Genomic DNA, 25,564 nt, shown 5'->3' on the forward strand with positions numbered 1-25,564 from the left:
TTTTTTGAGGCAGAGTCTCACTATGTTGCCCAAGCTGGAGTGCAAAGGTGTGATCATAGCTCACTGTAACCTCGAACTCCTGTGCTCAAGTGATACTCACATCTCAGCCCCCGAGTAGCTGAGACTACAGTCGTGTACTACCATGCCTGGATAATTTTTTTCTTTTTGTAGAAACAGGTTATCGCCACTTTGCCCATGCTGGTCTTAAACTCCTGGGCTCAAGCAATCCTCCTGCCTCAGCCTCCCAAAGCACTGGTATTACAGGCGGGAGCCACTACACCCAGCCTAAAATCACTTTTGATGATCACAGAAACAGCTGTTCAGTGTAGATATCTCTGGGCCCAGCAGAATTTGGTATGAAAGATAAGCTTAGTGAGTGACTGAATAAAGCAATGAACAAATTTTTATTGAACCCCCATGATGTGCTAAAAGCTATGATGAAGTTATTCCTTTTGATTTACTTCAAGTCCTACAAAGAATGGATCATTGATCCCAATTTACTAGTGAAATCACTAAAGTTCAGAGAGGTTAAGTAACATACTACAGCTAGTGGATATGAGAATAAAGATTTGGAACAATGAGAAATATCAATCCTCAGTGAAACACTGACCACATGCAGTTAAGTCTGCCTCAGCATTAATATTCTCATGGGGCCGCTCAAAGTGGTTAACTGTAAAAATGAAAAGCTATTAATAAGATGCATTAGTCAGGTATCAAAACCTGTTGTTACTTTGAAATTCTCATGCAATAATCAGCCCAATGCCAGAAGCTGGTACTCTGCACGCTAAAGGCAAACTTAGACAATTTAACTGCTTTGCATTTAAAGGAGAACATGTATTGCCAAAATGCTTACTTATGCTTTATTTGTTTGTATTCTTGGTATATTTGACATTATTTTGCTTGCTTTTCAAAGGCATTTAAAACACTCATATTAGGCTGGGCGCAGTGGCTCACACCTGTAATCACAGCACTCTGGGGGGCCAAGGAGGCAAATTGCCTGAGATGAGGAGTTTAAGACTAGCCTCGCCAGCCTAGTGAAACCCCGTCTCTACTAAAAATACAAAAATTAGCTGGGTGTGGGGACACATGCCTGTAGTCCCAGCTACTCAGGAGGCTGAGGCAGGAGAATCACTTGAACCCAGCAGGTGGAGGTTGCAGTGAGCTGAGATCACACCACTGTACTCTAGCCTGGGTGACAGAGCAAGATTCTGACTCAAAAAAATAAATAAAATAAAAACACTCATATTATAGATATGCACCTAACTCTAAAAGAGCATCTCCCAGCCAGATGTTACATCCAGATGGATTCCTGAAATGCTTGGTTATACTACATAGTTAACTGGAGATTGTACCTCACCTTTGTTATAAAGGCGAATACCTCATCATGTGTATGTATTTTGGCTGTGATGTTTTTCTAACTTGGATAAATGACAGATTGATGCTGGGGGATGTTAAAATAGTGAATATGAGATACAATGCCTGGAGAAATATAAATACAGGTCATCTGGAACTAGTAACTGAGACACACAAAACTGATAAGAAAAGAATTATCAAGTTAAGAGCATCCAATTATGTTAAGCATTCAAAGTGCTTTGTAATATTTGGAATGGCAAGCTGTCAAAAATAAAATGCATGGAATTAAATGGAAGATTTTTCATGACTAGAGTGATTGTTAAACTATACATTGGTACTCATTTGGAGGACAGGTTAGTGAAGGGTGCTTTGCAAACTTTCCCTCCTGTATGGACATTTTGGACAAGAAAAACTTCAGGTTTGTTTTTATTTTTTAAATTAGAAAACAACTGATAATAAAGGTTGATCATCCCAAATCTTAAATGCTCCAAACTCTGAAACTTTCTGAGTGTTAAAATGACACTCAATGGAAATGCTCGCTGGAGCACTTCAGATTTCAGATTTTCAGATTTAGGATGTTCAGAGAGTTAAGTGTATAATACAAATATTCTAAAATTCAAAAAAATTCTGAAATCTGACGTACTTCTGGTCTCAAGAATTTTGGATAAAAATACTCAACTTGTAGTAATCTTCAGAATTAATTACTACAGGAAAGACTTTTGTATCTGAGTGAATTTTTTCTGATGAGATGCTCTTTTTCATTCTGTATATGAAATGAACCTGCTGGTCGCTGGCTTTAATTAAAAAAACTTAATAAGCCAGCACTGTTTCTGTGCCACATATATAACAAAAATATAAGAAATATATGAAATGTGGCTAATTTACAGTCATTCAGAATGTTACTACAAATAGCAAAATTCATAGTTTTAAAAGTTATGAAAAGCGACTTAATGCCTGCAGAGAAAAATCAAGATACAGTTTTTAGGACAGAAATTCTTTATCCTGGCCCACACTAAATACTTACTGGCAGGTTGTTAAAACTATGTATAATAATTTCACTCCCCAAACCAATTAAAACTGATTTTTTTGGAGCTGTGGTGCAGGAAGTATTAAAAAGCCCTCTGGAGATTCGAAAGTGCAACCAGAGTTGAGAACTCCTTATGTAGGCACTATAGCCTGGCCACCGATGTATCCACTACTGAAAACTCAGGGCTTCATTTCTTCAGGTTATGCATCAAGTCACTGACATTGCAAAATAAGTGTTGGCACATCAGTATCACTTTTTGATTAATTTGGCTTTATTTTATTTCTCTTTAATTTATGAAAATGAAAACCCAATTCAAAATAATTGTTTACGGTCAAGCTAGAGATTTGAATGTAAAGCTTGCACAACTGAAGCATATTTTATGTGATAACATCAAAAGGCAAAAAAGGAGGTTGAGAAAACTTGTCACTGTTATAAGAAAAATAAATAAAATCTATATTACCCACTAATTATGAGTCAGGATAGAATCTATGAGTGTTACCAACATTCTAAATTCTGAGTGTCAAAATTTTATAGATCTTGAAATAGTAGTCTGTAAGTACTTATTCATAAAAAATTTGCATTTTTTCAGAATGGCAAAAATTGTTATTTTTTATTATGTGATTGCTGCTCATCATAAATCCTCCTTAGTATTTGCATCCCCATTTCTTAATAATTTCTTAACCTCAGAATATTATACTCACCCATTAAGTTAAAAACCAAGCATGAATATTTTTTTCTTAAAAAAATGCTAGGTTTTTTAGAATAACACAACTTACCTTTGCAGAGAGGGAAAGGAGTAAATAAATACTGAATATTAACTTACCCAAACAAAAATCGCTGAGGTCAGCAAAAGAACATTTGAGCACAGAGTCGTTTTGATTTTCCTCAGTGTTAACTGAAATAAAATAAGACACTTTATAGTTTTGGGAAATAAAAGCATAACAACAGAAAAATAACCATAGTGATGGATGGTTACGTGATGGCTGAACATAATGAAATTTTTTAACTTCATGAGTTAAAACTAGTTATTTAAAATTTCACTTTTCTTTTTTTCTTTTTTTTTCTGAGACAGAGTTTCACTCTGTTGCCCAGGCAGGAGTGCTATAGCACGATTTCCACTCACTGCAACCTCTGCCTCCTGGGTTCAAGTGCTTCTTGTGTCTCAGCCTCCTGAGTAGCTGAGACTACAGGCGTGCACTATCATGCCTGGCTAACTTTTGTATTTTTAGTAGAGACAAGATTTCACCATCTTGGCCAGGTGGGTCTTGAACTCCTGACCTCAAGTGATCTGCCCACCTTGGCCTCCAAAAAGTGCTGGGATTACAGCTGTGAGTCATCGTGCCTAGCCTAAAAATTTCACTTCCAATAAGCGAAATAAACATCTATATTATGTTTTAATACCCTCATCTTCTTGAACAATTAGCCACTTTCCTTACTGGACATATTTGTAAGCTAACTACAATATGTAGTGATTTCACAATAGTATTGAAACAATAATTTTGGTATTTTCTAGTTATCCAGAGAAAGAAGCAACCCTATGGAATCATAAGGTAATGTGTTCTTATAAGAAAAAGCAACAAAAGATTTAAAAAATAAAAATACACCCCATCCACTTCACAACAGGGAGCTTGGTTGTATTTAAATTCTTAACTGTTTAAGTTTTCCAAAGGGATAGTATATGTCTTAGTGGGCAAATGTGTGCAGAAGAGTGCCTAAGGGTAGCCACAAAGTTTCTTTGTGTGGCATCTATCTGGTACGTCTCCAAATTTCAGCCCTTGCATGCCAGGCTTGGGTTGCCAACACTTGTCCAGCCACATCTTTATGCAACCAAATCTTCACTGTTTTATTGTCAGTAGTAAAGTCTTCAGCCTTTATTTTCAGAAAACTGAGTTTATTATTGCTGACATTTTCTGTTTGAATACTGGTTATAAGTTCTCACCAGGAATGTTACCTCATCAACAAAGGGATGCAAATAGAGGCCAAATGCACCAGTGATTCATGCAGCTGGGACTTCCACTGCAAATATAAGGTCCAGGCTCCATGGGATTGGCCATTTTCAAGTCAAGGAAGGGATAAAATACATCTGGCCAACAAATGGCATGGTATACTGGTCTCCTTTCTATGCCAGCCTCCTTCCTAAAGAGCTGAATAAAACTGGTTAAATGGAAAAAGGAAGGAAAGGAGTGTTTTGAAAACATGCCGTTTTTATAAATTGAACAAGAAAATAGGAATTGCTGCTCACCTTGCTCTGCTTTGTCAGTGGAGATTAAGGTGATAGATGTGGGAGCCTGAGATTCACTCTCCGTTGACTGGAAGAGTGAGGTAGACTGGCTCAAGCTCTTTGAGTAAGCATAGCTCTGGGCGAGGCAAGGCAGGGATCTCCGAGATGGTTTTAATGAAGTTTCTTTTGTTATTTCACTCTTGCTTATATTCATACCTGCAAATCCAAAATGTTGAGTTTTAGCAATAAATTAAACAATCAGCAGAGGTCAACAAAAAATTTTAGTTCTCATGATGGCTGTTTCAGGAATGAACTATTGAAAAGCACCACCTAGATATTATAAATAATTGAGTTAGTTTTGTTTATATTTTGTAAGGGAGAGTGTTAGAGATTGTTGTTAAATAGTTCGAAACATCTCTGATTCCTGTTTGAGTTTTCACCACTCTTTTAAAAGTTCTGTGAAAAAGTAAACTGATGTTTAAGTTCAATTTGGGGAATTATGACAATAATTATTTAAATACTCTTTGAATAAACCTTATCTTTTCTGCTTTCAAGTAGCAAGATAAATAAAACCTAATGCATAAACATTCAAATTACTAAGTAGGGCCCTTCTTTCTAGACCCTCCCCTCCCTTAAACACATAGGTAATATCCTAACAGTGACCTAGAGGCTGGAAAGAGAGAGCATAATATAGTACAATAACTGGGCAGCAGGCAGGGATCAAGACCACCAACCCTGTGCTTACTGTTAAGAGCTACTTCCCTCAGGCACAGAGTCTCATCTTCCAGAAGTCAAAATGCCCTTCAAAAAAACAAGGCCGCCAAAAGCAGAATTTCCCCTCCACTGTGTGATCCAGCAAAAAATAGCCCCACTTCCCATCTTCAATTGTCTTCATCCCATTATGTCAATCCCAGGCCAATCCTCCCCCTTGACACTCTAAACCCCAATGTCTCTGGACACTGTTATTTCCAACATCTCCCACACAGACTGTTTCAGTATGTCCCTGAGAACTCACATAAAACTTCAGAAAATCCACTTAATATCCTCCTTGGATTTTTCTGTGGATCATTTATATTCCTCCATAATTTCACCCAAACCTGACATTTGCTCCATATTCCCCCAGTGACATGGCTTCTCTTGCAGCCACCTCCAGTGGAGGTGCTTTTCTCTTCCACAACATCATATCAACTTTTCTTGAGGTGGGGTAGATATCCTTCTTGCCCTTAATTGCCTATCTCAGTTTATTCTTCATGCTTCCTCTTTAAAAACCAGTATTCAAATTCCTGTCATTAAACTATTCTTCTAGTCTTCTTTATTACTGTCATTTTCATTTACCACTTCCAGGTTGTTTCCCATCATTTAAAAATAATTTAGCTGTTTTGCTTTTCTGCTTAACATCCACTGTCATTCATATTATATATTTTGTTTTATTTCTGTACACTTCCCTGGAATGCAAGCTCTATCATGACACATGAGTCAAATAAACCACTTTTCTTTATAAATTATCCAGTCTCAGGTAGTTCGTTATTACCTGAGACTGGATAGTTTATAAAGAAATACATTATTTGTATTTATGTGAAAATAGACTAATGTATATGGTAAATTGTACAAAGCTGCCTGATCATGAATCGCCCCCTAAAAAGTTTCTTACTGACACCTGAGTTGAAAAGTTGGATATGTATGCTGTCTACACAATGTGAATAAAACCACAAACCCCCCCCAACCAGTGCTGGGTTTGGACTTTACACTACATAAGGCAAAGGGACTTTTTATTGTGGAGTGCATATTACATGTCAGGCTTTGTGGTTGTTGCCTTTATTTATTCACCACGGGGATATTTATGTATTTTGCACATGCAAATTACGTAAAGTGTTCTCATTTTAAAATGTTTTAAATCGTTGAAATAAATAGAATAAAAAACTAAAAATTTGTTTTACTCTGATTCGTAAATTCCAATCTCTTCTCTAAATGAAGTGAATGTTAACAGTTTATAGGTCTTTGTCTATGTATTCATGTATGTAACTATGTATAAAAATAGTTGTCTTACAAAAATGAAAATGAAATTATAGTTAGTCACATTACATATTATATCTTAGGTATTTTTTCTATCTCAGTACATACAGATCTGTCCTAGACTTTTTTGAGTTAAATGTTTTTAAAAAGCTCTATTGAGATATAACTCACATACCATAAAATTGACTCCTTTAAGTATACAATTTAGCTGCTTTTAGTATATGCACAGAGTTGTATAAGCATCACTCTATGTGACTTTAAAATGTTTTTATTACTTCTCCAAAAAGAAACCTCATACCTATTAGCAGCCAATCCTCATTCCCTCTTCAGCTCAGTCTCTGGAAACTACTAAACTAATTTCTTGCCTCCATGCCTTTGCCTATTTTCTCCCATTGTATGGGTTGTATTTTCACTTTCGTGATTGTGTTCTTGGAAACACAATGCTTTAAATTTTGATGAAATCCAATTTATCTGTTTTTTTCTTTAGTTTTTTTGTGCTTTAGGTGCTGTATCTATGAAACCATTATCTAATTCAAGGTCATAAAAATTTACTCATGTTTTCTTCTAAGAGTTTTATACTTTTAGCTTTTACATTAAGTTATAATCCGCTTGTAGCTAGTTTTGTACATGGTGTGGAGGTAGGTTCCAACTTTATTCTTTTCCATGTGGATATTCGGTTGTTCCTGTACCAGTTGTTGAAATGGCATCGAATTGTCTTGACACCCTTGTCGAAAATCAACCCAAATAAATTTATAGGTTCATTTATGAACTCTCAATTCTAACCCACCTATCTATATGTCTATTCCTATACCAAAACCACAATGTCTTCAGTATTGTAGCCTTGTAGTAAGTTTTAAAATCAGAAAATATGAGTTATTTAGTTTTGTTCTCTCTTTTCAAGATTGCTTTGGCTATTCTTAGTCTTTTGTATTTCTACATAAATTTAATGATCAACTTGACAATTTTTGCAAAAAAGGCAGCTATGATTAATTTTTTTTTTTTTTTTTTTTTTAGACAGAGTTTTCCCCTTTTTTGCCAGGCTGCAGTGCAGTGGTGCAATCTTGGCTTACTGCAACTTCTGCACCTCAGGTTCAAGCCATTCTCCTACCTTGGCCTCTCAAGTATCTGGGGTAACATGTGCCCACCACCATGCCCATCTAATTTTTATTTTATTTTTGAGATGAGGTCTCACTCTGTCACCAGGCTGAAATGCAGTGGTGTGATCTCGGCTCACTGCAATCTCTGCCTCCTGGGTTCAAGTGATTACCTTGCCGCAGCCTCCTGAGTACCTGGGACTATAGGCGCACCCACACCAGGCTAATTTTGTATTTTTGGTAGAGATGGTGTCGCTCCATGTTGATCAGGCTGGTCCTGAACTCCTGAAACCTCAGGTGATCTGCCTGCCTCGGCCTCCCAAAGTGCTGGAATTATAGGTGTGAGCTACCATGCCCAGCCCCGGCTAATTTTTTTTTTTTTTTTGTAGTTTTAGTAGAGATGGGGTTTCACCATGATGGCCAGGTTGGTCTTGAACTCCTGACCTCAGGTGATGCACCCGCCTTGGCCTCCCAAAGTGCTGAGATTACAGGCATGAGCCACTGTACCCAGCCAGGCAGCTATGATTTTTATAGGGATTGCATGGAATCTATAATCACTTTGGGAAGTAGTGACCTGCAAATATATTCTGTCTGTAGTCTATATTTTGATTCTCTTACTAGTGTTTTTGATTGTCTTACTAGTGTCTTTTAAAAAGCAGAAGGTCCTAATTTTGACAAAATCTATTCTATGATTGTTTTATGGTTTATACTTTGGGTCAGGTGTTTAAAACTTTTCTTTATATAACTTTTGCATATTGGTTAGCTCCTCCTCTCTTCTGATTATTGTAAATGTGAGTTTCTTTCCCATTGTACTGAAATTACAAATAATCAATTAGATTATTTTAAACAATTGAGTAAAATGCTTGCTTTAGCACTGAGACACAACTGTTTTTTTCAAGTTAAAGATGTACTATTCAATTTCCAGTTTATTATTTTTTTGTTCAGTAGTGTGTTGAATTTTTTCAAATTTATGTAATTTTATTCCTTAGCTATCCTAATATGTTAAATTCCATTCATGAATTTTCTAAAGTTAAGTCTTCTTTTCATTCCCAGAAAACAAAAACAAAACACACTTTGTCTTAATTGTTTTAATATGTTAAATTCTAATTCCCAATATTTTATTAGGATTTTTATAATAATATTCATACATGAGTTACTTGTGTGTATGTGTTTAAATCAGACTTATGCATGTTCTCACTTATAAGTGGGAGCTAAACATTGAGCATACATGAACATAAACATGGGAAGAATAGACATGGCAGACTACTAGAGGGGTGGGAGAAGATGTGGGTTGAAAACTACCTATGGAGGGGCGGGCCAAGACAGTCGATTAGAATCAGCTACTGTGACCTCATGGAAAGAAATACAAGGGATAAGTAAATACAGTACCTACAACTGAAACACTCAGGTACATACATCGGTACTCATCAAGAAAAGACGTCGACCAATGGAGAATGGAGAAAATCAAGGCAGGATGACTGACTCACTACCTACCCAAGAGTGACACAGAGCCGGGGGAGCCTCACACTCTCGGGAAAGCATTGAGGGAGTGCGTGACCCTGGGGACCCATTCTTCTCTGACAGACCTTTGCAACCCTCAAGTCAGGAAATCCCCTTGTGAACCCACTCCAAGAGAGCCTTCATTCTGACAGGCAAAGCTATGTGGAGTCTTCGCAGAGCAGCCACTTAGGCACACGTGGAGCCCCAGAAACTTTCGATACCCAGGCTTCCCAACACAAGTGGCTGCAACTCCAGTAAAGTGAGAAGTTCGATCCTTATACATACCCCTAAGAAAGAAGCTGAGTCCAGGGGGTTGAGCAGCGACCATCTTCAGACCCCTCTTTCACAGCACCTCGTAGGATAAGACCCACCAGCTTGCCACAGCTAGCAGTGTCACACCTCCCTGAGATGAAGCTCCCAGAGGGAGGGTCCCACCTTTGCTATTTGGCAGACTTAGCTGTGGATGCCTTCTGGCTCTGGGGAATCCAAGGTCACTAGGGACTAGAGCTGTGCCCTGGAATAGTACAGCAGTTCTACAAAGAAGTGCCCAGACAGCTTTTTTATACAGGTCCTGGATCCCGTTTCTCTTCAGTGGGTGAAATCTCCCAACCGAGGTCTATAACCACCCATGCCGGTGCTTTCCAGCCAGCAACTCTTCCTAAGCTCTCTGAGACAGAACTCCCAGAGAGAGGGGAGGACTGCTATCTTCGTTCTTTCACAGTCTTAGCCATTGTTGCCTTCAAGCTTGGGAGAGTGCAAGGCAACTGGAGAGCAGAGTGGACCCCAATCCTGCTCTATGAAAAAGTGGCCAGGCTACTTTTTTATGCAGGTTGCCAATTCTATTCCTCCTCACTGGGTGGGACCTCCTGACCAAAGTCTCCACCCATCCCCTCCAGTGTGTTGAGGCTAGCAGCAGGTCCATAATTCCCAAGGATGGAGCTGCCAGAGGGAGGGGCAAGCTACTATCTTACTGTTTCATAGCCTTCACTGTTGATACCTTCAGGTACTGGAAAATTGGAGGTGATTAGGGACTGGAGCAGACCCCCAGACATACTGCAGCAGCCCTACGGAAAATTGGCCAGACTGTTGTTATGTGGGTCCCTGATCCAGTATCTTCTTACCGGGTCTACCCGCTGCTGAGACTATCAAGCCAGTGGCTGCTCTGCAACTCCCTGAGAAAGAGCTCCCAGTACAAGGGAAAGGTTGCCATCATCTTGGCTCTCTCACAGCCCTAGCCTTGCTGTCTCCAGGCTCTGGAGAATCCAAGCAAACAGTGGCTGGTCTGGTCCCTCAGCACAGAACCCCCATCTAATGGAAAAGTGATTAGACTGTTCTCCACGCAGATCCCAGTCCTCACCTCTCCTCACTGAGCAGGATTGCCTCACCTGGGACTTCAGCACAACCTCCTTGCACTGACCTGACTACTTCAATCACAGGCAGCCTAGCAGTTAAAGGAGCAACCACACACAGAGATGAGAAAGAACCAACGCAAGAACTCCAGCAACTCAAATGGCCAGGGTGTTTCATGTTCTCCAAACAATCACACTAGTTCTCCGACAATAGTTCTTAACCAGGTTGAGTTGACTGAATTATGGAAATAGAAATCAGAATATGAACAGGAACAAAGATGATCAGGATTCAGGATTCAGAAGAATGGCAAAACTGAATCCATGAAACTAAGAATCACCATAAAATGATACAGGAGTTGACAGGTGAAATAGCCAGTGTAAAAAAGAACCTAACTGATCTGGTAAAGGTGAAAAACATACTACAAGAATTTCACAATGCAGCTGCAAGTATTAACAGCAGAATAGACCAAGCTGAGAAAAGAATGTCAGACCATGAAGATTTAAATAAGACAGAGAAAAATAAAGAACGAAGAATAAAAAAGAGTGAACAAAACCTCTGATAAACAGAGGTCAAATCTATGAATCATCGACATCCCTGAAAGGGATGAGGAGAAAACAACTTGGAAAACATATTTCAGGATATTGTCCATGAAAATCTCCCCAACCTTGCTAGAGAGACCCATACTCAAATTCAGGAAATACTGGGAACATCTGAAAGATTCTACACAAGACCTTGTGTAGAGGTCTACACAAGACCTTGTAAAGATCTCCAAGAAACATAATCATTAGATTTTTCCAATGTTGAAATGAAAGAATGTTAAAGGCAGCTAGAGAGAAAGGGCAGGTCATCTGCAAAGGGAACTCCATCAGGCCAACAGTGAACCTTTCAGCAGAAACCCTACAAGCTAGAAGACATTGGGGCCTGTATTCAACATTCTTAAAGAAAAAAAAAAAACTTCAACTAAGAATTTCATATCCAGATCAAAAAAGACAAAGAACAGCATTACATAATAGTAAAGAATTCAATTCAAAAGTCCTAAATATCCTAAATATTTATGCAGCCAAAATAGGAGCACCTAGATTTATAAAGCAAGTTCTTAGAGACCTACAAAAAGACTTCAACTCCCACACAATAATAGTGGGAGACTTTAACAGTACACTGACAGTATTAGATAGATCATCAAGGCAAAAAATTAACAAAGATGTTCAGGACCTGAACTCAACATTGGCCCAAATGAATCTGACAGATTTCTACAGAACTCTCTACCCCAAACAATAGAATATGCATTCTCTCATCACTGCATGGCACATACTTTAAAACTGACCACCTGGCTGACCCTAAAACAACCCTCAGCAAATGCAAAAGAGCCAAAATCATACCAAACACACTCTTGGATCACAGCACAATAAAAATAAAAATCAAGACTAAAAAAATTTCTCAGAATCATGCAAGTACATGAAAATGAAACAACCATTTTCCTGAATGACTTTTGGGTAAATGAAATTAAGGCAGAAATCAAGAAGTTCTTTGAAACTGTTGAGAACAAAGATACAACATATCAGAATATCTGGGACAAAGCTAAGGCAATGTTAGAAGAGAAATTTATAGCACTAAATGCCCATATCAATAAGTTAAAAAGATCCCAAATTAACAACCTAATATTGCAACTAGAAGAACTACAGAAGTAAGGGTTAACCAACCCCAGAGCTAGCAGAAGACAGGAAATAAAATCAGAAGTAAACTGGAGATCAAGACATGACCATTCAAAACATCAACAAATCCAGGAGTTTGTTTTTTGAAAAAAATAATAATATACATAGGCCAATAGCTAGACTAATAAAGAAGAAAAGAGAGAAGTTTCATATAAACAATCAGAAATGAGAGAGGGAATGTTACACAGAAACACACTCCAAAGAAATACAAGTAACCATCAGAGACTAATGAACACCTCTAGGAACACAAACTAGAAAACCTAGAAGAGATGAACAAGAGGGGACACATACACCCTCCCAAGACTGAACCAAGAAGGGATTGATTCCCTGAACAGACCTGCATCAACAGACTGATTGAGTCCTTGAATAGAACAATACTATAAATTGAGTCAATAATAAATAACCTAACAACCAAAAAAAAAAAAATCCACAGAATCAGACGGATTCACAACCACATTATACCAGGTGTATAAAGAAGAGCTAATAGCATTCCTACTGACACCATCAAAAAATTGAGGAGGAAGGACTTTTCCTCAACTCATTCTATGAGGTCAGCATCATCCTAATACCAAAACCTGGTAGAGGCATAACAAAAAAGATAATTTCAGGCCAATATCCTTGATGAACATTGATGCAAAAATCCTCAACAAAATCCCTGCAAACTGAATCTAGTAGCACATCAGAAAGCTAATCTACAATGATTAAGTAGGTTTTATCATCTATGACAAACCCACAGCCAACACCATCGTGAACTGGCAAAAGCTGAAAGTATTCCCCTTGAAAACAGGCACAAGACAAGGATGTCCTCACTCACCACTCCTATTCAACACTGTATTGGAAGTCCTGGACAAAACAATCATGCTAGAGAAAGAAATGAAGGGAATTGAAATAGGAAGAGAGGGAGTTGAACTATCTCTGTTTGCTGATGACATGATTCTATATCTAGAAAACTCCCTAGTCTCAGCCCCAAAGCTCCTAGAGCTCATAAACAATTTTAGCAAAGTTTCAGGACATAAAATCTGCATACTAACATTCCTATACACCAACACCAGCCAAGCTGAGAGCTATCGAGAAAAACACAATCCCTTTCACGATTGCCACACAAAAAGTACCTATGCATACCGCTAACCAGGAAGGTGAAAGATCTCTACATCAAGAATTACAGGTGGGGCACGATGGTTCATGCCTATAATCCCAGCACTGTGGGAGGCCGAGGCAGGTGGATCACGAAGTCAGAAGATCAAGAATATCCTGGCCATGGTGAAACCCCATCTCTACTAAATACAAAAAAATTAGCTGGGCTGGTGGAGCGTGCCTGCAGTCCCAGCTACTCAGGAGGCTGAGGCAGGGGAATCACTTAAATCCTGGAGATGGAGGTTGCAATGAGCTGAGATCGTGCCACCGCACTCCAGCCTGGAGAAAGAGCAAGACTCCACATCAAAAAAAAAAAGTAATTACAAAACACTGCTTAAAATAAGAAAGAACACAAACAAATGCAAAAACATTCCACGCTCAGGGATAGAGAGAATCAATATCATTAAAATGGCCATCATTCACAAAGCAATTTACAGACTCAGTGCTATTTTTATCAAATTACCAATGACATTCTTCACAGAATTAGAAAAAACTATTTTAAAATTCATATGGAACCAAAAAAGAGACCAAATAGCCAAGGCAATCCTAAGCAAGAAGAATAAAGCTGGAGGCATCATGTTACCCAACTTCAAACTATGCTACAGGACTATAGTAACCAAAATAGCATGGTATTAGTACAAAAGCAGACATACAGACCAAAGGAACAGCGTAGACAACCTGAAATTAGGGCACAAACCTACAACCATCTGATCTTCAACAAAGCTGACAAAAATACGCAATGGGGAAAGGATTCCTTGTTCAATGGGTACTGGGATAAATGGCTAGCTGTAAGTGGAAAACTGAAACTGGACCCCTTCATTATACCATATACAAATATCAATTCAAGATGGATTAAAAATTTAAACATAAAACCCAAAACTATAAAAATCCTGAAAGACAACCTAGCCAATATCATTATGTACATAGTAACTGGCAAAGTTTTTATGATGAAGATGCCAAAAGCAATCACACCAAAAGCAAATAAAACTGGCAAATGGGATCTAATTAAACTTAAGAGCATCTTGACATGGAAAGAAACGATCAAAAAAGTAAACAGACAACCTACATAATGGAAGAAAATATTTACAAACTATGCATCTGACAGAGACCTAATATCCAGCATCTATAGTGAACTTAAACCATTTTACAAGAAAAGGCCAAACACCCCCATTAAAAAGTGGGCAAACAGCATGAACAGACACTCTTCAAAAGAAGATATACATGTGGCCACTAAGCATATGAAAAAAAATCTCAGTATCACTGATCATTAGAGTAATGCAAATCAAAACCACAATGAGATACCATCTCACATCAGTCAGAATAGTTATTATTAAAAGGTCAAAAAATAACAGATGCTGGCAAGGTTGTGGAGAAAAAGGAGCAATTATACACTGTTGGTAAGAGTGTAAATTAGTTCAATCATGGTGAAAAGCAGTTTGGTGATTCCTCAAAGAGGTTAAAAAAATTACTATTCAAACCAGCAATCCTATTACTGGGTATATACTCCCCCAAAAAATTCATTTTACCATAAAGACACATGCATGTGAATGTTCTTTGGGGCACTATTCACAATAGCAAAGACAAAGAATCAAACTAAATGCCCATCAATGCTAGACTGGATAAATAAAATGTAGTACATATACACTATGGAATAGTACACAGCCATAAAAAAGGACGAGATCATGTTCTTTGCAGGAACATGGATGGAGCTGAAGGCCCTCATTCTTAGCAGTCTAACACAGGAACAGAAAACCAAATATTGCCATGTTCTTACTTATAAGTGGGAGCTGAACAATGAGAACACGTGGACACATAGAGGGGAACAATAGACCTTGGGGTCTACCTGAGGGTGGAGGTGGGAGAAGGGAGACGAACAGAAAAAATAGCTATTGGGTACTAGGCTTAGTACCTAGATGGCAAAATAATCTGTATAACAAACCCCTGTGACATGAGTTTACTTCTGTAACAAACCTACACATGTATCCCTGTACCTAAAATAAAAGTAAAAAAAGAAAAGAAAAACTACGTATTGGGTATTGCTCACTATCTGAATGATGCAGACCATACCGCAAACCTCAGCATCATGCAATATATCCATGTAACAAACATGCACATGTACCCCTATTATCCAAGATAGAAGTTGAAATTAAGTAAATAAATCTGGTTTAGGCTTCACAATTCTACATGGTACATAAAAATAATTTAGATATTTTCTTACATTTTTAGGAGCTAGAACTATACTGTCCAGTACAATAACCGTCTGTCATGTAATGTCTTTTAGCTTTAAATTACAATAAAATGAAATTAAAAATTCATTTCCTTAGTCATCATAGCCACACTTCAAGTGCTCATTCAATAGCCATATGCAGCTGATGACAACTATACTGAACATCACAGATGTAAAATATTTCTACTGCCACAGAGAGTTCTGGATATCACTGACCTACAAGTCAGTTAGCATTGAAACTCTCTGATCCTTAAAAGTTTAGTGGATTCCGCTGTGAAAAAATCCGCACATGCTGTTGGTTATAGGAGCAATTCCTTGAAATTTTTTGTTTTCTATACACCTGTTTAAACATTGTAATGCCACTGGAGTCAATTTTGACAAAAAGTATTTCCCTATTTTAGCTAACTTCAAATTGATTTGCATACAGTTATTTCTCCTTTGTCATTTCTTATTTTGTATATCTGTGCTTACTACTTTTATATTATGCTAAATAATGGTTTATCCAGAGTTCACTGATATTTTTCCCCCAAAGGAGAAGTACTTTATGTATTGCTTTTCTGTCTGTCTCATTAACTTTTATCTTTTTTCTTTCTTTGTATTTGTTTTATAATTCTTTCTCTAGCTTTTTCAGTTAGGAATTTAAGTTTCTAATTGTCATCCTTTCATTTTTATTGATGTCAAATATTTAAAGCTATAAATAATCTTCCTGACGGAACTTGAATTGTATGTCAAAATTCTGATATGTGATATTTTTATCATTATGTTTTAGAATTATGCAATTTTAGTTTATGTTTTCCTTTTTTAAACAAGTATTGTTTAGGTTTTTAAATTTCAAGGTAGATGATTATTTGCAAGGATGTAAGATTTGATATGTCTACACACAAAAACACTTACATAGACACATACACATATATGATCCACCTTATCCATTAAAGCCTTCAAGACTTTTACTTTTTGTTTTCTTTTGTTTTGTTTTGTTTGTTTGTTTTAAACAGAGTCTCACTCTGTTGCTTGGGCTGGAGCACAGTGGTGCAATATTGGCTCAACGCAAATTCTGCTTCCTGAGTTCAAGTGATTCTCCTGCCTCAGCCTCTTGAGAAGCTGGTATTAACAGTTGTGCATCATCACACCTGGCTAATTTTTTTTTTTTAACTTTTGGTAGAGATTGGGTTTTGCCATGTTGGCCATGTTGGTCTCCAACTCCTGGCCTCAAGAGATCTACCTGCTTTGGCTTCCCAAAGTGCTGAGATTATAGGTGTGAGCCTCTATGTCTGGCCAATAATTTTACTTTTTGCCCTCTTGTTATGTCTTGTCTTGAGAGAAGTGTGTGTTAACTTTGTATTAGTGTTTTGGTATCTATCTCTTTGCATTTCCTATAATTCTGTTTTATGAAGACAGGCACTTTGTAATAGATACTGATTTTTTTTATAACTATTACAGTTTCATTGTGAATTTTAAGCATTGTCATCCTTAAGCATCAGGTGGCTTCTTTGTCTTGTTTAATGAATCTTAGCCTGAATTTTGCCTTGTCTAGTATCAGAATTGCAAACTTTCTTTCTGATTCACTTTTTTATGTATGTCTTCTGTATATAGCACACAGTAGATTTTACTTTGAATACCAATCTAAATGTTCTATTATTTTGATAGGTGGGTTAAATCTATTTACATTTATTAATATAAATTACACATTCGGTCTCAAATTTGTCACATTACATTTTATTTCCTGAGTTTTCTGTATTTACTTCATCTCTATGTGATCTGTTTCTTGATTTTTTTGTACTTCTGGCATTTAGGAAATTTTGGATTTTTGTTTCAGTAGTTACCGTTATACAAATACATTTTATAATGTCCTTATCTCCTACTTTCCTTACTTAAAATTCTGCTGTTTGGTTTATTAGCTTAAGTGATATCCTTTGATCCCATCTAAAGACACCATAGGAAGAAAGGGGTTTGCTTTCCGGTCCCAGTGTGTTTGCTGGACAGGTTCCTGCAGCATTCTCATCTTCTCCATTGTTGGTTTCCTGCAGTGCATGGCAGCCAGGAGTTATCAGTGGTCAGCAGCAGTAGTACCCCTGCCCCGACCTAGGGTAGTTATATAGTAGAGTTCCTCTAGAAAAACACTTCTCAATGAATTGCTTTTATGGGCACCAGAGAGGAAATATTTCTAGCAAGTTTCACCAATATGGCATTATCGTGACTTCTCAGTGACCCAGTGAGCCATGGCTGTGTCCTTCCAGCAAGGTCTACGACTCAACCCTAAGGATGAGGGAGGTGATGTTCTTCCTAAGGCAATCTGTCTGAGCTCCAATGTAGTGGTTTCTCCTTATGTCTGCTGTTCTTGTATTCTTTAGAATTCTCATTCATTTTTACTAGCCAATCGCTCATTATTCCTATCCTTTTTTATAGTTAATGATTATATTAAACTTTCTGGTTTCAAATACTGTGTTGTTTCTCTCTTTTCATTGAACCCAGACTGATACATACACACACACACACATGCACACACACATACATACCCATACACACACACACACACAAATTCTTTTTTTTTTAAATTAATTTTATTGCATTTTAGGTTTTGCGGTACATGTGAAGAACATGCAAGGTTGTTGCATAGGTACGCATGTGGCAGTGACACACACACAAATTCTACCCTTATTTCTTCATCTGTTTTTGTCTTAGATCATCTCTTGGTTAGATGATGCTGTTTCACTGACTGACTCCTCAGGAAGGGCTTAAGGTTACAGTATCCTCTGAGTTTTAGCATGATCAAGAACAGTTTGATGAGATATAAAATCTTTGTTCCCATTTTCTTTCCTTGAATTTCCTGAAAATACTGCTCTACTTTTTCTTGTTTTGTAATTTGCTATTGAGAAATTGGATGCAGACTTGATTTTCTTTCATTTGTAAATGATTGCTTTATTGTCAGAAGCTTAGAGGATTTTTTTCCTTAGAGTTTAATAGATTTATTACAATATGATTTGGTGTTGACCAATCTAAACCAATTTCCCTGAAAATAATTTAGACTCTTTTCAATAAATAGGTTTCTCTTTTCTTTAATTTTTGGAAAGTTTTCTTGTTAAGTATTAATTCTGTTATGTTGTTTTTATTCTTCAGGGCCTCCAATTACGAATGCAGACACATATATAGGTATTGATCGACTTACGACCTATGCGACTTACAACCATTCGACTTTACGACCACAGTCGTTAGCCATGACTGCTCCGCATCTGGCAGCGCAAACGTTGCCCAGCTGGGCATACGACAGTGCGGACCAGCTTCCGGCAGCACTACCATCTCTGCGTGCGCCATTTCAACTGTTATCCCAGACTCGGTACAGCAATTTGTGTTTTGTGTCTTGGATATTTTCATCAAACCCCTCCCAATAAACTTCTTATACATTTCGAAGCAATGGACCCAAACATCGAACGATTTGCGAGGATTGAACGGATGGCTCATGATGTGTTTCGTCAATATCGTGAAATTTATGAAGAAAAAAAGAAACATACAATTCAGACAAGGCTCACCATGTTTATGAAAAAAACCGACTCCGGTAACCCCAACTGCTGCCTCAGATGACAACATCAATGATCCGCAGCCAAGCACCAGTGGCCAATAAAATGTTTCGTACATGTTTATATATTTTGATATGTTTTGCAATTGGGAAAATGTTTCCTATGGTATTTTTTACACCTGTATTCTGTATTTTTGTATGCACCTGTAGTTTGTAATTTTGTACGTTTTGCAAATATTAAATCAGTTGTACTGGTAATGCAGTGTTTTACTTAAACCTGACGAATGTAAAAATAAGAAACAAAATGGTGTAGAGATGATACAAATGGCATAAAATGAACAAAGAAAATTATGATATATAACAATAATGAAAGAAAATTATGATAAAATATGACTTAAAGATTTTTTAACATCATTTCACAGTACTGTACATATAGCCTACTCAACTTAAGACCAAATCGTGTTACGACCGGTCCGTCGGAACCAATCGTGGTTGTAAGTCAAGCACTAGCTGTATACATATACATGCTGAATCCTTGTTGACTATGTTCAATACCTAACAGTTACTTTCTGATATTTTTTAACCTTTTATATCATTCAAGGAACTTTTTTTCATATCTGCCACTATGATATGGTTTGTCCACAACCCCACCCAAATCTCATATTGAATTGTAGCTTGCATAATTGATTCATGGGAGTGGTTACCTCCATGCTATTCTCATGATAGTGAGTGAGTTCTCACGAGATTCTTACGATTTTGTAAGGGGCTTTCCTACCTGCTTCACTCTGCATTTCTTCTTGCTACCACCATGTGAAGAAGGGTATGTTTGCCTCTCCTTCTGCCACTATTGAAAGTTTTCTGAGGCCTCCTCTGCTATGCTGAACTGAGTTAATTAAACCTCAATTCTTCATAGATTACCTAGTCTTGGATATGTCTTTATTAGCAGCATGAGAATGGTCTACTACATACCAGTTAACTAGAGTTGTTGTGCAATAGCTGTTTACTGATTAGTCACTGATTTTGGCAGTATGACTTTCAGTGGTAAAAATGGTTTTATACTCATCTGTTTTCTTCATATGGAAGATTTTTGTGGATACTGACCACTATTTCCTATTGATTTTGAAATATCTTATATTTTTCTAGACCAGCAAAAGCAAGAGGTTCCATTTTGGCAGGAAACTTGGGTGATGAGTTGGCAAGATGAAAGGTAGTCATCAAAAACGATGAGTTTGGGTCCTTTGTAGGGACATGGATGAACCTGGAAACCATCATTCTCAGCAAACTGACAGAAGAGCAGAAGATCAAACACCGCATGTTCTCATTCATAGGCGGGTGTTGAACAATGAGAACACATGGACACAGGGAGGGGAGCACTACACACTGGGGTCAGTTGGGGGGAAATANAGGTGATGGGGAGGAAGGCAGCAAATCACACTGCCACGTGTGTACCTATGCAACAATTTTGCATGTTCCTCACATGTACCCCAAAACCTAAAATGCAATAAAATAAATAAATGGGGAAAAAAATAAACGTAGTCTCTTTAAAATGGGCCCAGAGGTGTCTGTAGCATATTCCCAATCTTCTCACAGTTCCCAATAGGTTATATTTCAGCTGATTCAGACAGCTACCAGAATCATTCTTGTTAGTACTGCCATCAAGGTGCAGGTAGTGGGAGGCTCCTGTAAATACAGGTGCATGAGGTGTTCCTATGGTACTGGATTTCCAATTTCATGCTGATCTTGAACTTGCTCCTTGGAAGTGTATAGGACTGCTTGCAGCAATGGACAGGCACTGGGACTAAAAATGTTTGTTTTAGGGATTTGTCCTCAGTAAAATGACATAGAGGTGACTCCCATGATGAAACAGGGAAGGTTCCAGGGACTCTCACAAGCTAAAATACTGATAGCAAAGTCAGCACAAGGCTCCTTTAAGCCATACAAAAAGCACTAGATGCTGCATTATTTCATTTCAATTATTTCTTCAGTTCACATACACAGACTGCTTTACTTCAAGGAATGTTAGATGATTTGACTTAAAGTGCGAGTATAACCACTTAACAGAATGAAAATCACAATAATCTTCCAAAGTTGAAAAGTGAGTTTTTAAGATGTTACCACATCTAATAGTTCATGGAATCTTTACAACCATTGTGGCAGAATGTTAGCAACTTCTTGATATTGGGCTGCAGACTCTGATAGGTGACCATATTTGTGTTTTCTAACATCATTCTAGTCTATTACTGAACCTGTGGTGGCAGTGGTGGCACAGGCAGCTCACTCCTTTCCCACCACCATATTTCACTAGTTCAAGGAAACAGAGCTATTCCAGATTTTCCAAAATACTCCAAAGTAATCCACAGTTTGGGCAAACCATAATTTATTGGATCATTTGCCTGTCAGTGGATATTTAGGTATTTTTCAATAATTATATTTAAAATAATGCTGCTATAAATATTCGAGTATGTGTTTGTTTTTTTTTTTTTTTTTTTTATTGCAAATCTTTAGTGTTTCTTTATAAGTAAATTCTTTGTTTTTTAAGTACTGAGATAGAGGACAGAAATATTTATCATTTGGACTAATAATGCCAAACTACCCTCCCTAAAGTTTTATCTTTTCACACTTGGCCAACTCTGGATATTATAACTGTATTAATTGCAGACAAAATAAAAAGCCAACAACAAAAGTTTCATCATCTTAAATTTCATTTTACAGCATGTGAGCATGTTTTCATGTATTTCCTAGCTTGTTATAATGTTTAAGTGACTAAGCTTTGTTATAGCTGTGTTGTTAGACTTTTCTTATGGATTTACGGGAACTGAGCGCACTCACGCACAGACAGACAGACACACATACAGGATTTTATTTACTATGTATCATATGTAATAAGTGTATGGTTCATTTAATTTTACATCAATATTAAAAGGCAGATTTTGGAGCTTCTAATAGTTGTGGGGAAACTAAGACTACATAGGAAAAGTAACGTATCACAGAGGTAAAGAGGCAGAGAGGGAATTTATATTCCAAGCTTTTTCTACATCTAAAGCCACCAAATTATGTATCCATTAACTAGTTTGAAAACTCCTTAAACACCATCCATTTACTCCAAAGTTCACAGATGCTGAATAAATAAAACACTTAGCAAAGACCATAGCAACTGAGGATAAAACACAGAGTGAATATAACTGCAGATACATTCACTTCTACCACCCTCCTTTTATGCCAATTCTCTATATTAAAGCAAATTTTGAATGAAATAGTTGAAAGGTGAAAAAGATACTGCAAATGCATTCAATTAATGAAACTTTTGTTTTGCAGTTACTTAATTTCACTTTTGAGACAGAATATTATCCGGGTCATCATAAGTGTAAGCAGGAATAAAAATGAAATGGTACACAATTTCAGTAATTATATTTACCATAAAATTAAAAAAAACCTATATTTCACTCATATTTGCTTCAATTATTTTTAGCTATATAATTTTGTGGTTACTTTATTAGTAAACTGACGTGCCTAAAAACTCTTCAAACTCATAAATTAAAACAAAAATCAAGCAGAGATACCAAAGTGCATGCCCTTTGAGGAAAATGTGAATCCTGAAAAGGAAGTAACAGAGGAATGTTTGAAATAAGTTCTACTGAAATAAGACATGGTTGAACAGACGAAAATCAGATAAACTTAGGAGTGGGGATTTTATCTTTTGCTTTATATAAATATGTATGTATTTATTTTTACATTAATTATCAGTGTGCAGATAAAATGTGAACTATACAGGGGGAAAGGAAGAATTGACTGGAAGAAAGTACTCAGTCTCTTAGTTTTCTTGAGCTGTTAAATACAAGTAAAGAAAATACTATTTTGAAGAGTAATTCCCAAGGGTTCACTGAAATACTACTGAAACACCACACAGTTCCCCTTAGTCAAAAACTGACCGATGCTTTCTATAGTAGGTCCAAGAAATAGCAGAGGATCTACCTCTCCTAGTAAGTTTATATGCCAATGAATCATTTGTAATGTGGTCTAATACTTTATTTTATTTAGGAAACATTGATGTAGAATATTAAGTGATCAGCTTTCTGTTTTTTGTTTGTTTGTTTGTTTTTTGCTGTTTTTTTGAGGCAGAATTTCGCTCTTCTTGCCCAGGCTGGTGTGCAATGGTGCGATCTCGGCTCACCGCCACCTTCGCCTTCTAGGTCCAAGCAATTCTCCTTCCTGAGCCTCCTGAGTAGCTGGGACTACAGATGCATGCTACCATGTCTGGCTAATCTTTTTTAATTTTTAGTAGAGACAGGGTTTCTCCATGTCAGCTTTCTATTTCTGAGCTCTGGTTGAGAATAGCCTGCTACTCTAGCAGAACATACAAGTAAAGATATATGTATTTTTTTTGGTGGGGTGAGGGAGGAAAGCGGAGGTACACAGATAGAAAATGGTGATAGCTGATGGTAAAGATGTTGGACTGAGAGTAAAATGCTCTCAGCATGACCTGGGCCCTGGGCTCAAGGCCACTGAGAAACAGAGTCAGATATCTGCTAAACAGATAGATACGTGTATACACATAAACTGTCTGAAATGCTATGGAAATACAGGCAATGTTATATAACAGAGATTAATAAAGGGAACCTACTTTGAGAAGTCGTTAGGAATATTTTCTCTGAATAAATAACATGTTAAGCCAAAAAGATGAAAAAGAATCTGACATACAGAAAGGGGTGTGTGTGTGTGTGTGTGTGTGTGTGTGTGTGTGTGTGTGTGTGTGTTTGCGGGGGAGCTTTTAGTCAAAGATGAAAACATGCATAAAAGCTGTAATGTAGGAGAGATTGCAATGTATTTATAGGAGTAAACAAATATCTACTGCAGTATAGTAAGTGAGAGAAAGAGGTAGTTATTGCTGCAATCTGAGTTGGAGATAAATATTCTGTTGGTCTTTGGGAGGTTATTTAATTAATTCATCTATTTACCATTTAATGTCCACAAATTTGTATGCCTTATGCACTCTTCCTAAATAATTGCATTTGCCAAAATTCAAAAAACATTTGTAAACAATGCCCACTTCACAGATGATAAATGAAACTAGGAGAGGTTAAGAAATTTACTTACATGCAGTCGTAAATCTAGCAACTGGCAGAAATGAATTTAAAGTTATAGTTATTGGATCCCAAAGCCTATAACCTTTTCAATATGCTCCACAGTTCCTCATGTACCCTATCCTGGATGGTGCATTACCATGACTTCCCGTGGTATAAATAACACACAAATTTTAAGCAGGAAGCTCTGAATATAGAAACCATAGAGCTAAAGCAAAGCTCAGAAAATATAATAATTCTATATCCATGATCTTAGCCAGCTGGAAAATACATTTCAATAAAAAATGAACATGTTGTGTTTGGCACACATGAATAGGAAATGTCTACCTACCATCACCGAACTGTATTTCTTATGTTGATCTTTTTTTTTAAAAAAAAAAGATATGAATAATCAAATTTGCCATGGATTAACAATGTGTGTAAGCAAGTTACACAAAATAAGTATCCATTATTTTTATCAAGACCAATTTTTTTTTTTTTTAGACAATTTCACTCCTTTCGCCCAGGCTGGACTGCAGTGCTGCAATCTTGGCTTACTGCCAACTATGCCTCCTGTGTTCAAACAATTCTCCTGCCTCAGCATCCTAAGTAGTTGGGATTACAGGAGTGGGCTATCACATCAGGCTAATTTTGTATTCTTACAGAGACAAAGCTTCACCATGTTAGTCAGGCTGGTATGGAACTCCTGACCTCCAATGATCCACCCGCCTCAGCCTCCCAAAGTGCTGGGTGTGAGCCGCCATGCCCAGCCTACTAATTTTTATTCATTCAGTTATTCAATCACTTATTTGATAATTCCAAACAATTATTGAGATCTTTCCCTGTACCAGGTGTTAACTCAATATTGATTGTAAAATAGTGCTCATTCACAGGGCAAGTAGATACACAAGTTGTTAAAAACCAATATAAAGGTATATACAGGGTATTATAAAACCACTTACAAGGAACCCCAGAATCTAGATAGTAGTATCCATGAAGACATCAAAAAAACCTGATTCTTATTTTCACATATTCCTCCTCCCATGTTTCTATTTATTTGTAGTTCTTGGGTTTAACATATATTCTTCATTAGGATTAGGCACATAAGAAAGTCTGGAGAAAACTCTCCATACATACATTACTGCTGAAAATAGTTGTCAAATGTAACGCTTAAATAAATAGAGAAAATAACATTAAAGATGAAACAAACAGCTTTCCTACTCCTCCCCATTTTCCTGCCCATATATCTTTAACGCAGTGCTTTTTCATTTTCTGTACTATCAAGTGTTTCCAAAGCTATTATAAGGATTATCTTTGCTAGAAACTGATACAATCTAAACTGAAAATCTTATATCCTAA

At 37.1% G+C, this 25,564-nt stretch overlaps 1 protein-coding gene across 1 annotated transcript in view; it reads right to left on the bottom strand.

Moving 5' to 3' along the window:
• The window catches only part of ANO3 (anoctamin 3), a 281,024-nt gene that overhangs the window by 169,926 nt on the left and 85,534 nt on the right, over positions 1–25,564 (bottom strand). Inside the window, exons 2-3 of the mRNA XM_017538733.2 lie at positions 4,623–4,817; positions 3,204–3,275 (exon numbers count right to left, since the gene is read on the bottom strand). Of these exons, the coding sequence (XP_017394222.1) occupies positions 3,204–3,275; positions 4,623–4,817 (267 nt within the window). The remainder of the gene's footprint in view (positions 1–3,203; positions 3,276–4,622; positions 4,818–25,564) is intronic.

This window comes from Cebus imitator, unplaced genomic scaffold (assembly GCF_001604975.1).
Source record: "Cebus imitator isolate Cc_AM_T3 unplaced genomic scaffold, Cebus_imitator-1.0 Scaffold113, whole genome shotgun sequence".
NCBI lineage: Eukaryota > Metazoa > Chordata > Mammalia > Primates > Cebidae > Cebus > Cebus imitator.